Raw genomic sequence first — 13210 nt, 5'->3', positions numbered from 1 at the left:
CCCCAACCTCCTGTGACTCTGGCCGGGTCCAAGGCAGGGTCCTCAGCCCTGGCCCCATTCCTCCCACTCCCTCTGCCCTCACACACAGCCCAGCCTCCCACATGAGTGCTTCTCAGCTTACTTGGCACTGGGGTGGCTTTTTACCACCTTTGCCAGCTCCATCTCGTTGTCAAAGCTCAGCAGCTGGACCCCATGCTTGGCAGCATACTTGATGTGTGCAATTTGCTTACAGGGGTTGGCGTAGATGATCTTACTGGCGGGGACACCAATATGCTGGACCAACTCCATCTCTGCCTGTGGGATCCCAAAGGTGGTGGTGAGGAAGCACCAAAGCCTGCTGGGCCCACAGAGGGCAAGGAAGCACAGATGAGGCGCAAAGTCATGGCTGTGCCTGGGGAGGTCCATAAAAAGTGGGCCTCACTTTTAGACAACAGGTATACAAAAATCAGGATGCACGCTGGTTCACCATTGACAGGCAGGGCTGCCATGTACAGCTGTGTGGGTGGTTTACTGCAGTCCTAGGGAGGGAGGGGTCCCGTTCAGAGAATACATGGTAGATTTGTATGTTTGTTATGACTTCCTAACAGTAAAGCATCTTGCTCTAACAAAATCAGTATATTTATTTACAACGATTAAGTGTCTTAAGGAAAGGATACATTTTCTAATTCACACAAAGGCACTCTACAGATTCATGGTAGCCCTGAAAACAGGTTTCTGACACATTTTCCTGGCAGATTTAAATGTTTAAGAGACTATCACTTGATGTATTAGAAAGTTCACCAGACCAATAGTCTTTTTGACACAGGTCATCCAACATCCAAACACCTGCTCTGTGCATGGCATGGTGCTGGGTGGCTCCAGCAAGGCCCTCTCCCCACAGGGCCTCCTCTTCCTCACCTTTCCAGAACAGTGCTCCACCTGATTGCTGCATTAATGATCCAGACAATGATAATGATGATGGTGAAAGCAACCATGGTCACAGAGCACCGACCACAAGCAGGCACTGAATGAGAGGCTTTACATCAGGTGTTGGCAAACTTTTTCCATGAAGGGCCAGAGAGTAAATATTTTAGGCTTTGTGGGCCATATAGTTTCTGTACAACTACTCAAATGTCTTTGTAGCACCAAAGCAGCCACAGATAATGCATAAGAGAATGAGCATGGCTGTGGTCCAATAAAACTCTACAAGTCCCACCATCCATTGTTTGCCAACCCTTGCTTTACTTATTTATTTATGTATGTATGTATTTATTTATTTGGCTTCGCCGCACACCTTGTGGGATCTTAGCTCCCCGACCAGGGATCAAACCCGTGCCCCCTGCAGTGGAAGCACAGGGTCCTAGCCACTGGACTGCCAGTGAAGTCCCCAACCCTTGCTTTAGATTCACTCTTTTATTTACTCCTTACAATACACCACCAGATGGTATTAGCTCCATTCTATAGAGAAGGAAACATGCTCAGAGAGGCTATGCAGCAAGTAGGAGGCAGAACCAACTTTCAAACTCAAGCCTGACCCTCCATGATTAAGAAGGTGGCAGTTTGGAAGCACGGTAGGAGACACAGGGCCATCTTTAGCCATCCCAAGTTTGTAATAAGACTGTAATTTTAACGTAGCAACTTTTCAGCACGAGGTATTTATGTGCATTATCTCATGCAATGCCTATAACTATCCTATGAAATATTTATAGGCCACATTTTACAGAGGACAAATTGAGTTCAAAGAAACCCACTTGCCTTGGTGACACAGCCAGTGAGTAGCAGAGGGAGACACAAAGGTCCACCTCCAGAGCTGGAACTGCTGTCATCACAGCTTGCTTCCAAAGACCCCACGTCTGAGCAGTTATGAAAATGTGGCTTTGCTCCCTGCCTCACCCAAGAGGTGAGAGGAAGCAGCAATGGTAACACTTTGGGGACCTGTGGTTTAGCTTTGATTAAAATTATTTAAATAATAACCATTGTCATTCATTAAAGGATTACTGTATGCCAGCCACTGCATTAAATATTTTATAGACATTCTTATTTCATCGCCATATTAATCTTATGAGGCAGGAAACAGAGGCTCAGAGAGGCCTTAAGTGACTTGTCCAAAGTCACACGGCTTACAAGTGGCACTGCTAGAATTCTAACCCAGGACCGTCTGACTTTAGCACACCAGCTCTTAACCACAGCACTTCAGTGGAGAAGACACCTTGATGCTGAATTGGCAAGTGTGTCTCGAGCATCTATTGAGTTGCCAGGCTTTGAGACAAGTGCTAATGAAAACAAGTGGTGAGTAAAGCAGACAGGGTCTCTGACCCTGTGGAGGTTTCAGGCAGATGGGAAAGAAGGGGAGGAATGAATGAACACTGAATAATAATAGGATTACAAATGGATAAGAGCCATGGAGAAAAAGTACGGGATACTAGAGAATGTGGGATGGGGAAACCTGGATGTGAGGGGGTGACGGACAGCTTTCTGAAGGTCAGAAATTTAAGTTGAGGAGGAGGTGTGGAGAAAAGGGAACCCTCCTACACTGTTGGTGGGAATGTAAATTGGTGCAGCCACTATGGAAAACAGTATGGAGGTTCCTTAACAAACTGGAAATAGAATTACCATATGATCTAGCAATCTCACTCCTGGGCATATATCTGGAAAGGACAAAAGCTCTAATTTGAAAAGATACATGCACCCCAATGTTCACAGCAGCACCATTACAATAGCCAAGACATGGAAGCAACCTAAGTGTCCATCAACAGATGAATGGATAAAGAGGATGTGGTGTGTATATATATATATAAACACACATACACACACACAATGGAATATTACTCAGCCATAAAAAAATGAAATTCTGTCATTTGCAGCAATGTGGATGGACCTAGAGATTATCATACTAAGTGAAATAAGTCAGAGAAAGACAAATACCATATGATATCACTTATATGTAGAATCTAAAATATGATACAAATGAATTTATTTACAAAACAGAAACAGACTCACAGATACAGAAAACAAACTTATGGCTTCCAAAGGGGAAGGAAGGGAGGGAGGAATAAACTGGGAGTATGGGATTGACAGATGCATACTTCTGCATATAAAACAGGTAAACAACAAGGATTTACTGTATAGCACAGGGAACTATATTCAGTATCTTATAATAAACCATAATAGAAAAGAATTGAAAAAAAGAATATAGATATATACATATATATGAATAACTGAACCACTTTGCTGTACACCTGAAACTAACACAGTACTGTAAATCAACTATACTTCAATTTTAAAAAGAAAAAGAAAGAAATTTAAGCTGAGCCCCATAGGAGGCCTGGGCCAGGCTGAAAGGGAAGGAAAGAATGTTTCTGGTAGGAGAAGTGGCCTGTGCGGAGGTTCTGAGGCAAGAATGTACTCAGCCTGGGGGAGGAACAGAGAACGCTGGGGTGGCCTGGGCAGGGTGACCACCGTGGGGGACGATGAGCTTGGAGGGATGCAGGCAGAGCCAACAGGGAGACCAAGAAGGCTGATGTGATTTATATTTGACCCTGCCAGTGGTGGGAAACAGTTTGAGGGGTCTCAAGAGGGAAAAGGACATGATCAGATGGGCATTTTGAATGCAAGGTCTAAATGCATGTCACTGTGGCTACCGTGTGAAAATGGACCAAGGAAGGGCCTAGGAGAATTCTGGGAGACAGTCACAACCTCCCTGGAAAGCAGGACAGGCTGCATAGAAAGGAGGGTGGTGTCATCTGTAGGCATGGCTGGCAAACTTGGTGAGGGACTGCACGTGGGGATGTGGGGTTAGATGTCTGAGGGGGACTCCTCGCCCAGCAGGCCCAGGGGCCCCTCTCAAGGGGCAGATCATGAGTGCATTTGAACACACTGGGTTCCAGGCATCCTGTGGCAACAAGTCAGCACCTGGATACATAGGGTCTGGGCTGGAGATCAAAACAGGGGAGGTGGTGGCATATTAGGGGTATTTGAAGCCATGGGAGGAGATGAAATCCCCTACAAAGACAGAGAGTTTATAAGAGAAGGGAGCCTGAGCCGGAATCCAGAGGAACTCTCCCAGTTAGAGAGCAGGAAGAGCCAGCACAGGACCGGCAGAGAGGGGAGGAGAGAGCATCTCCAGAAGAGGCAGAACAACGCAGAGGTTTCTTATGCCATTCCTGTCAAAGCAAACCCTGTCTTGCAATTCACATCTGTGCAGAAGGAGACCTCTCCACTGTCAGAGGTACCCCAGGAGGGTGGAGCAGGATCCCAGCAGCGTCCACTTTCACTGGATATGTTTCTAAAGTCTTTAAAACCAAGAGCACGTGTTGTTGTTGAGTACAAGCATACCTCATTTTTTCGCCTCACTCTGTTGTGCTTTGCAGATATTGCAATTTTTACAAATTGACGGTTTGTGGCAACCCTGCATCAAGCAAGTCTATTGGAACCATTTTTCCAGCAGTGTTTGCTCACTTCACGTCTCTGTGTCACATTTTGGTAATTCTTGCGATATTTCAGACGTTTTCAGTGTTACTGTATTTGTTATGGTGATCTGTGATCAGTGATCTTTGATGTTACTATTGTCATTGTTTTGGGGTCACGAACACGCCCATATGCCCATACAGTGAACTTAATGGATAAATGTGTGTTCTGACTGCTCCACCCCTCAGCCATTCCCCATCTCCCTCCCGCTCGTTGGGCCTCCCTATTCCCTGACATACAACAACACAACCATATTGAAATTAGGCCAGTTAATAACCCTACAATGACCTCTAGGTATTCAAGTGAAACGAAGAGTCTTCTCTTAAGAAACTGCCACCCCACACTTCAGCAACCACCGCCCTGAGCAGTCAGCAGCCATCAACATTGAGGCAAGACCCTCCACCAGCAAAAAAGATTACGACTCGCTGATGGTTCAGATGATGGTTAGCATTTTTTAGCAAGAAAATATTTTTTACTTAAGGTATGTACATTTTACTTAAAGTGTTTTTTTAGACATAATGCTATTGCACACTTAATAGACTACAGTATAGTGTAAGCATAACTTTTATATGCACTGGGAAACCAAAAAATTCATGTGACTCACTTTATTGTGATCTTCACTTTACTGTAGTGGTCTGGAACCCAACCCACAATATCCTAGGCTAGGCCTGTGTTTTTAAAAAGAATGTGTTTCAATGGATGCAACCAGAGATTATCATACCAAGTGAAGTAAGTCAGAAAGAGAAAGACAAATACCATATGATTATCACTTATATGTGGAATCTAAAATATGACACAAATGAACCTATCTATGAAACAGAAATAGAATCGGGGACATAGAGGATAGACTGGTGGTTGCCAAGGGGGAGGGTGGGTAGGAGAGCGATGGATTGGGAGTTTGGGATTAGCAGATGGAAACTGGTATATATAGAATGGATAAACAAGGTCCTGCTATATAGCACAGCAACTCTATTCAGTATCCTGTGATAAACCATAACGGAAAAGAATATGAAAAAGAATGTATATATATGTATAACTGAGTCACTTTGCTGTTCAGCAGTAATTAACACAAAATTGTAATTCAACTATACTTCAATAAAAAATAAATTTAAAAACTAAATTAAAAAAATACTAAAAAAACAAAAAAAGAATGTTTCAAATGGGGAGTTGCTACTCAATGGGTATAAAGTGTCAGTTCTGCAAGAGGAATCAGTTCTAGAGATCTGCTATACAACATGGTGCCTATACTTAACAATTCCCTATTAAACACTTAAAAATTTGTGAGGGTAGATCTCACTTTAAGTGTTCCCACCACACACACACACACACACACACACACACACACACACAATTTTCATGGTGAGATCAAAAGCTAGGAGGACCAAGGACTGTCCCCTACAAGGTCTAAAAGCTTCAACATGGACAGATCTCCAAAATCTGCTGAGCTTAAAGCTATTGTAAGGGACTTCCCTGGTGGCGCAGTGGTTAAGAATCCACCTGCCAATGTAAGGCACATGGGTTCGAGCCCTGGTCCGGGAAGATCCCACATGCCGTGGAGCAACTAAGCCCGTGCAGTGCACCACAACTACTGAGCCTGCGCTCTAGAGCCCACGCGCCACAACTACTGAAGCCCGCGCTCCTAGAGCTCGTGCTCCGCAACAAGAGAAGCCACCCCAAGGAGAAGCCTGCACACCGCAACAAAGAGTAGCCCCACTCGCCACGACTAGAGATAGCCCACGCGCAGCAACGAATACCAAACGCAGCCAATAAATAAATAAATAAATAAATAATTTATTAAAAAAATAAAAATAAAGCTATGTGGCACAATACCTACCACGTGAACATCTTATATTTTGTTACAAAATCACAAGATATTTTCTATGTTTCCTATGGATCATATTTGTAAGTATTTTTCAAATACCATGTAGCCACCAAACTCAAACTCAGAATGTTGATTATCTCTGGAGACATAAAGCTGACGTTCTACTTTTTTTTTGCAGATGAATCAACGTATTATTTGAATAATTCAAAATGAATGTTTAGAATAAAGTGCTGGATCCTGGAGATTGCTGGGGACGTTGGCAAGAGGAGATTCCTTGGAATGATGAGTGGAGGTCGGGAAGCAGTGGCTTAAGGAGTGGGTGCTAAGGGAAAGAGACAAGTGACTGCAGACAGGCAAGTGTAGACAACTCAGTTTGGCCATGAAGAGAGAGCAAGGGATTGGGCTGGGGGACGATGTGGTGTCCAGAGAAGGCATTTTAAGATGGGAGGATGCTGAGGGAGACAGCCAGAGAGGGCAAGGGATGGGGTAGGAGAGATGACATAAGGTCCTTGGGAAGGTGGGTGGGTGGACCAGAGCCCCGTGTAAGGCGTGGCTGATGCCCTTGACCCTGGAGCCTGTCTGATGCATATCTGTACACCCAGCCCCAGCTCATGCCTGACCCTAGGTCAGTGGCCACCAAAGCATGGTGCGGTACAGTGTGGCCACCAGCTCCAGCCAACCAGAAGAGGGCAGCCTCGGCCTTCCAAGAAAAGCTGTGCCACCTCTCAGGAAATGCACCCAAGGGCCACATGATCCCACCTACCGGGAGGGGTCTCAGCTCTGCCATCCCCTCCCTGGGGATCTTGGCAAAAACAGCAGTGATAAAGTCAGAGACCCCTTGCCATACTCAAGCGGCCCCTTCCCAGGGCATACCACAAACCTCTGTGCCTCCTTTCCTTATACACTAACTGCTTCCTCATGGGGCTGTTGTCAAAATCACGGTGATAATAATTACCTCACAGGGTTGTTTCAAGAGTCAAATGAGATCATGTACAGAAAATGCTTGGCAAAGCACCTGACACAACAGGAGCCCTCAGCAAACGACCCCCACCCGACTTCTAAGCCCTACACCCCACAACTCTGCCCTTTGGAGGCCAGTCCTGAGTCTTGAGGGCCAGCACAGGGCCCCACCTCTGGGTTTCCAGAAGCAGAGGACTCTAGTCAGTGAGGTTTGGTCCTGTTCTTCACCCCTAGACCAAGGGGGCTGGAAAAGGGTCCCCTTCCTCCTCGGTCAGAGCAGAGACCCGGCATGCTGCAGGGGGCAAGTCTTGGCTCTGCTACCAGCAAGCTGTGTGAAGCTGACCCCCAGTTCCTCAACTGCAAAATGGCAATCTCTTCCCCTAGGCACCCCATGGGGCTTTATGTGGGGCATGCATGAAACCAGGTGTGCAAAACAAGAGCTGATGCAAAGGGGCTTCACAGGTGACATGAGGGAGACTCATCTACCACTAAGGACACTAACATGCGTCTCTGATAAAGGTGAACCTGCTCGTTCCAACCGTCCACCATGGTGTGCACCTCTCTCCCACCTGGAACCCCTCCAGCCTCCTACCCAGATGAGCTCTCCTCCTGTCTCCTCCAGATCCCTTTCTAGAATCCTCCTCACCACACCCAGCTATATTGCTGACCAGGGTTTAAAAGGGATTCCCCCTCAAAACAATCATTACTAAACATTTAAAAATAACTGTAATAACAATATCACAAATTAATGCCCACAGGCTTGCTCCCACCTCAGGACCTTTGCACTTGCTGGTCCCTCTGCCTGGAATGCTCTTCCCCTGGTTATCCACCTGGCTTGGATCCTTTGCTTCCTTCAGATCTGTGTTCAAATTTCAGTGACGCCCTCCCTGGCCAAACCATCTAAAAGTACAATCCTCTTTCCTGACATCCAGGTCTCTTCCCTACTTCCCTTTCCCTCTTTAATTTTCTCCACAACATTTACCATCTAAAATACCATAGACTTTCATTGTTTAACTTGTTTGTTCTTTAGAAAGCAAGCCCCATGAAGGGACCTTTTTTGTTTTGTTCACTTGCTAAATCCCCACCTAGAAAAGTACTTGACTTTAAAAAAAAAAAAAAAAAAAGAAAAGTACTTGACTCCCTAGTAGGTGCTCAATAAATGTTGCTGAATGAATAACTATGTCCAAAGCTGTACTCTGAGGAAACTCTATAGCTAAAAGACTTATCAAGTAAGAATAGAATGGAAATAGATAAGCTGTGTATTCAACTCAAGGACAACAAAGTCTGTTTTACTCAACACTGTATTGCCAGCCCTACCTAGCACAGTGTCTAGCACACTGCAAGAGTTCAATGAATAGAGAATGACAGTAATAAACAAATCTAAAGAGAGCAGGAGGGAATTAAGACAACAGCATTAATCAAATCAGAAAGGCAGCAGAACTGGCAACAACAAAACTCTACAAGCATTAGTTAAGAAAATGTACAGTCACACGTTATTAATATTATAAAAGAAAAAAATAAAACCAATGATAAAACGGTGTTTTTGTTTTGTTTTAATTAGAAGAATACCACATATAGCTCTATGCCAAGAAGTTTGAAAATCTCCATTAAAAAGGTGACCCACCTACCCAGGGTCACACGTGGTTCCAATGTGGAACTTCAAGGCTGGCAAATTCCACCCTCGTCCCTTACACCCCTTGCATGTGGGTGGCCCCTCCCAGAGGGCAGGGGCCAATTACAGGTCACTCCTGCTTCCCCAGGTCCACCCACAGCAGCTGCAGCCGGGCCATGCGGGTGTTCAGTAGGCAGTGAGGGTCAGTGTGCAGGTGGGGGGCAGGAGCTCACCTTGTTGGCACAGCTGAAGCCCAGTCCTAGCTCAGCCAGGACCTTCAGCACGCCCGGGCTGCTGTTGCACTTGACAGCGTAAAAGGGTCGGACTCGCGGCAGGCACTTCAGAAAGCAGAAGTGCTTTCTCACTACAGCACCCAGGTCGGCCACAAAGAAGGCAGCGACCTCTTCCTGCACAACAAGAAGGGTGAATATGAGACCCCACCCAGCTTCCTCCTAGTGCGTGCCATCCACGGTCCTCCCAAGTACCCTGCTCTAAAATTCTCTGGGGATCCCCAAGCCTACAGGACATTCGAGGCTCTGTGATCCAGCTCCAGTCCCTTCCCTCATTTCAGCTCAAACTCCAGCTCTATCCTAGATCATTTTCCACCTCCCAGCCTTTACTCCCACCATGTCCTCCATGTAGAATATCCTTCCCCCACATGTGTCTGGCAAGTTCCTAATCCACCTTCAAGTTTCAACTGAAATGCCACCTTCCCCCAAACCAATAAGGCAACTCCACCTTTAATGCTCCCACTGCATTTTGCACATGCTTCCAAAGTATCAGAGCTCTGTGTATATAGACATCTGTCTTCTCCAGAAAAAAAATAAATTCCTTGAAGACCCACAGCCTACAGCCACTGCCTTTCACATTTAGGTGTTCAATGAAGCCTTGAAGGAGACCCACTGCCACTGCAACCCATGCCTGAGGACAACTGTTTACTGAGGGTTGAACACATATGAGGCCATTGGTGAGACCACATTAATTAAACCTTTTCTGGGACTCAGTTTCCCTTTTATGCAACACTTTTTTACTGATGCCCACTTGGTGTCTGACCAAGCATACCTATGCAAGTATGCTAAGTATGCTTGGGTCTGCAAAAGAACCCCTTAAGCAATTACAAGCCCATTCAATAAATGCTAAGCAGGAGTTTCTACAAAATGCAGAGAAGGAGAAAATCCATGGAGAAGCAAAGTACAAAATCTGCCTGGGGCAATCAGGAAAAGGTGACAGGGATGAGTAATAAGTAATGAGTAGAAATAGGTAAGAGGCAAGAGAGGCTGGGAGAAGGGAAGAGGGAACAGCCTGGGCAAAGGAGTGATAATGGAGCACATGGAATCCTCGGGAAATATGAGCAGAGTAGTTCAGCTCTGATGGAGCATAATATATACCGTGGGAAAAGCCAGAAATGGGGCTATGAAGGCAGAGGAGTTCTGACCTGGATCCTGTAGGGAGTGAGAAACTGCCATAGAATTCTGATTTTGAGCAGGGCTGTGATAAAGTTGGAAGGGGTGGGATGAGGCAGGGAAAAGGTTAGGGGGGCTTTAGAGAGATGAGGCCTAAACTACACAGTGAGGTCCCAGAAGAACACACTGAAGGGTAATTTAAGGAGGCTGGATTCACAGAGCTTAGGGGTGCCCAGGTGTGGGAGGGGAAGTGAGGACTCCCAGGTTTCTGACCTAGAGGGCTGCGTAGATGATGGTAGTATTGTTCATGAAGGCAGGTAACACAGGAGGGGCAGGTTTGGGGGCAAGGACCAGGAATTTGGAGAAAAAAAGAGACGTCTCTCACAAATAGAAAGGAATGAATACCAAATAAATGAAAGAATCAGATGAGGGCCCTAGGAGGCACCTGAGCCTGCTGGGAGAACAGAAGACCCATCCCCACTCCCAGGTCCTCACCGTGGTGGACTGTGAGGCCCCCAGAGTGAGCTGCTCCAGCAGGTCTCGGGTGCTGAAGCCCTCCTCCACCATCACGAAGTCCGCTTCACTCAGGTAGCCAGCCATGCCGAGGAGGAGCCGATGGGCTGGATGGAGCTGCCGCTGCCTCAGGCGCCTTAGAAAGTATGCAACACACTGCGGGAGGAGAGTGAGGGGGCCTCTGGGGGGCTGGCGTCAGCCGCACCCCTCACCTCCCCAGGCCAGGGCGCCCACTCCTGTCACACCCTGCCCCCAGCACAAGCCTGGGGAGCTTAGGTTCACTGGGAGGAGTGGGGACGATCAGGAATCCTGGACTGGGCCAAGTCATTATCTGCCTAGATGTCACTGCCTCTCCGAGCCTCAGTTTCCACATCTGTAAAATGGATGCATTGTTTTGGAGATCCTTTCCAGTTCTGAAATTAGGGTTTTGGTTTAAAGGGAAAGAATGAGAGAGAAGGAGCAGGAAAGCTGAGTGGGGAAGTTTCCAGGTGACCCCCCCATCCTGACCACGCCCACCTAAAGTGGCTGCAGGTGGTCCCACCAAGGAGTCTCAGCCTGAGAGCTGAGGTTCAAGTCCGCTCTCTGCTGCGTGACCCTGGGTACGCCCCGTCCCCTCTCGGAGCCTCAGTTTCACCGTTTGTAAAGAGGGGCCGGGCTGGTCCTGACTTGCTAGGATAGTAAGCGTGCATGGGGGCTCCACATGGTGGGTGATGGCCGCGGGCTCTCGGGCAAGAACTGAAGGCTGAGGTTCTGTCCGGGTGAGCCCTCCTGAGTGCAGGGCCGAGGTCCCGCCCCCCCCAAACCCCCTTACCAAGCCCCGTGCTCCTTCGCGGGGGCCAGAGCCAGGCGCGCTGCTAGGGGGGGTCGCCGGTGACCTCGAAACTTGTGCAGCACCCCGAGGAGGAGTGGCAATTGCGGAGCCGAGGCCCCTGCTGAGAGGAGACAAGAGGGGCCAGGGAGCAGGTCAGCACTGGAGCCGAGAGCGCCCGCTCCCGAGGCTCCCCAAGCTTTTCCCCCGCACTCGCCTTAAAACGCATTTACACGGCTTCGGCCCATAGGTCTCCCCAGCGAGTGAAACTGCTCCTCCGCGCCTCCACTCGCTAGCTTTCCCCGGCTCGGGGCCCGCGGCCTGCTGCCGCCCGTCCAGCAGCCAGCGACCCCCACGCCCCGCCTTCCGCCCGCCTCTCACTTATATAAGCCCCGCCCAGACCCCGCCCCTGCGCTCAGGCCCCCTCCTCCTCCCGGCCCCCCTCCGTAGCCCTGGCAACTGGGTGCCACCATCCCATTGGTCGATTCCGACATAAAGCATTCAACCCTGCTAGCCGGCTCTGCAAACGTGATTCTCAGTCCTACCGAGACCCTTCCGCCGCTACCCTACGCTGGGAAATAGGAACTGCAGGCCCGCTAGCTCAGAATCCCGAGCGTCTACGCGGTGGGACGCTTAGCTCCTGGATGTTGGATCTTGGAGAGTGGGCAGGAAGCCAGGAGGTTTTTTATTTGCTCTGGAAAGCCTTTTCTGTGACTACTTCAGCTCGACGGTGCCTCTCCTCTCCGATCTGGTGAATTGCCCACTCATCCTGGAAAGCCCAGGTCAAATGTCATCTCCTTGTTTTACTTTTCTAATAAAATCATTTTTATTTAATTGCCTCTTCCAGCATCCTCCAACTCAAAACCCAGATGAAATGTCTTCAGAGATCCTTCTTGCGACTTTCCCAGCTCAGGGCAATCCCTCCCTTCATCCCATCTTCTGGATCAGGCAAACTCTTACCTCTCAAATAAAATGTCTCCCTCTCCAAGAAGCGTTCTCTGACTTCCTCAACTCAAAGCGTTTCTTCTCTTTTATACCTATTGAACTCCTGCTCCTGCACATTCATCAAAGTCCAGTATGTCATCTCCCCTGTTGAGCTTCCCATGACTTCCCTAGCCAGAGGAACAATGGAACTCACAGCACTTACATCCGTGTGGACTCCTCACTCTTTTGGCTTTTGTTACCCATAGCGTGAGATTCCTGTTGTTGCTTTACACTTCTTGCTTGGTTACACTTCCCAGCTAGTCTGTGAGCTCCCAAGGGCAGCAGCTGAGTGCCTGGCTCCTCAGAACACCCAGGGCCTGGCATAAACAAGAGTGCTGGGACTTCTCTGGTGGCACAGTGCTTAAGAATCCGCCTGCCAATGCAGGGGACGCGGGTTCGAGCCCTGGCCCCAGAATATCCCACATGCCGCGGAGCAACTAAGCCCGCATGCCACAACTACTGAAGGCCACATGCCTAGAGCCCATGCTCTGCAACAAGAGAAGCCACCCAATGAGAAGCCCGTGCACCACAACGAAGAGTAGCCCCCCGCTCGCCACAACTAGAGAAAGACCGCATGCAGCAATGAAGACCCAACGCAGCCAAAAATAAATAAATAAATTTTTTTAAAAAAAAGAGTGCTGAGGAAGATTCAATATCTATGC

At 48.0% G+C, this 13210-nt stretch overlaps 1 protein-coding gene across 6 annotated transcripts in view; it reads right to left on the bottom strand.

Moving 5' to 3' along the window:
• Nucleotides 1-11922, bottom strand: part of AZIN2 (antizyme inhibitor 2) — a 36999-nt gene extending 25077 nt beyond the window's left edge. For 2 of the 6 annotated variants that reach the window (XM_059918441.1, XM_059918478.1), the window contains exons 1-4: nt 11568-11684; nt 10739-10912; nt 9074-9247; nt 122-294 (exon numbers count right to left, since the gene is read on the bottom strand). In XM_059918441.1, the coding sequence (XP_059774424.1) occupies nt 122-294; nt 9074-9247; nt 10739-10843 (452 nt within the window). In that variant the 5' untranslated portion in view covers nt 10844-10912; nt 11568-11684. Of the gene's footprint in view, nt 1-121; nt 295-9073; nt 9248-10738; nt 10913-11567; nt 11689-11781 lie in introns of those variants that run through there. The other 4 variants (XM_059918451.1, XM_059918487.1, XM_059918460.1 and 1 more) reach the window with 3 other exon arrangements.
• Between the last annotated feature and the right edge of the window lie 1288 nt (nt 11923-13210).

Source organism: Balaenoptera ricei, chromosome 1 (assembly GCF_028023285.1).
Source record: "Balaenoptera ricei isolate mBalRic1 chromosome 1, mBalRic1.hap2, whole genome shotgun sequence".
NCBI classification, from domain to species: Eukaryota; Metazoa; Chordata; class Mammalia; order Artiodactyla; family Balaenopteridae; genus Balaenoptera; species Balaenoptera ricei.
The sequence above is the reverse complement of the archived record's forward strand: the minus strand, read 5'-3'. Positions and strand labels throughout refer to the sequence as shown.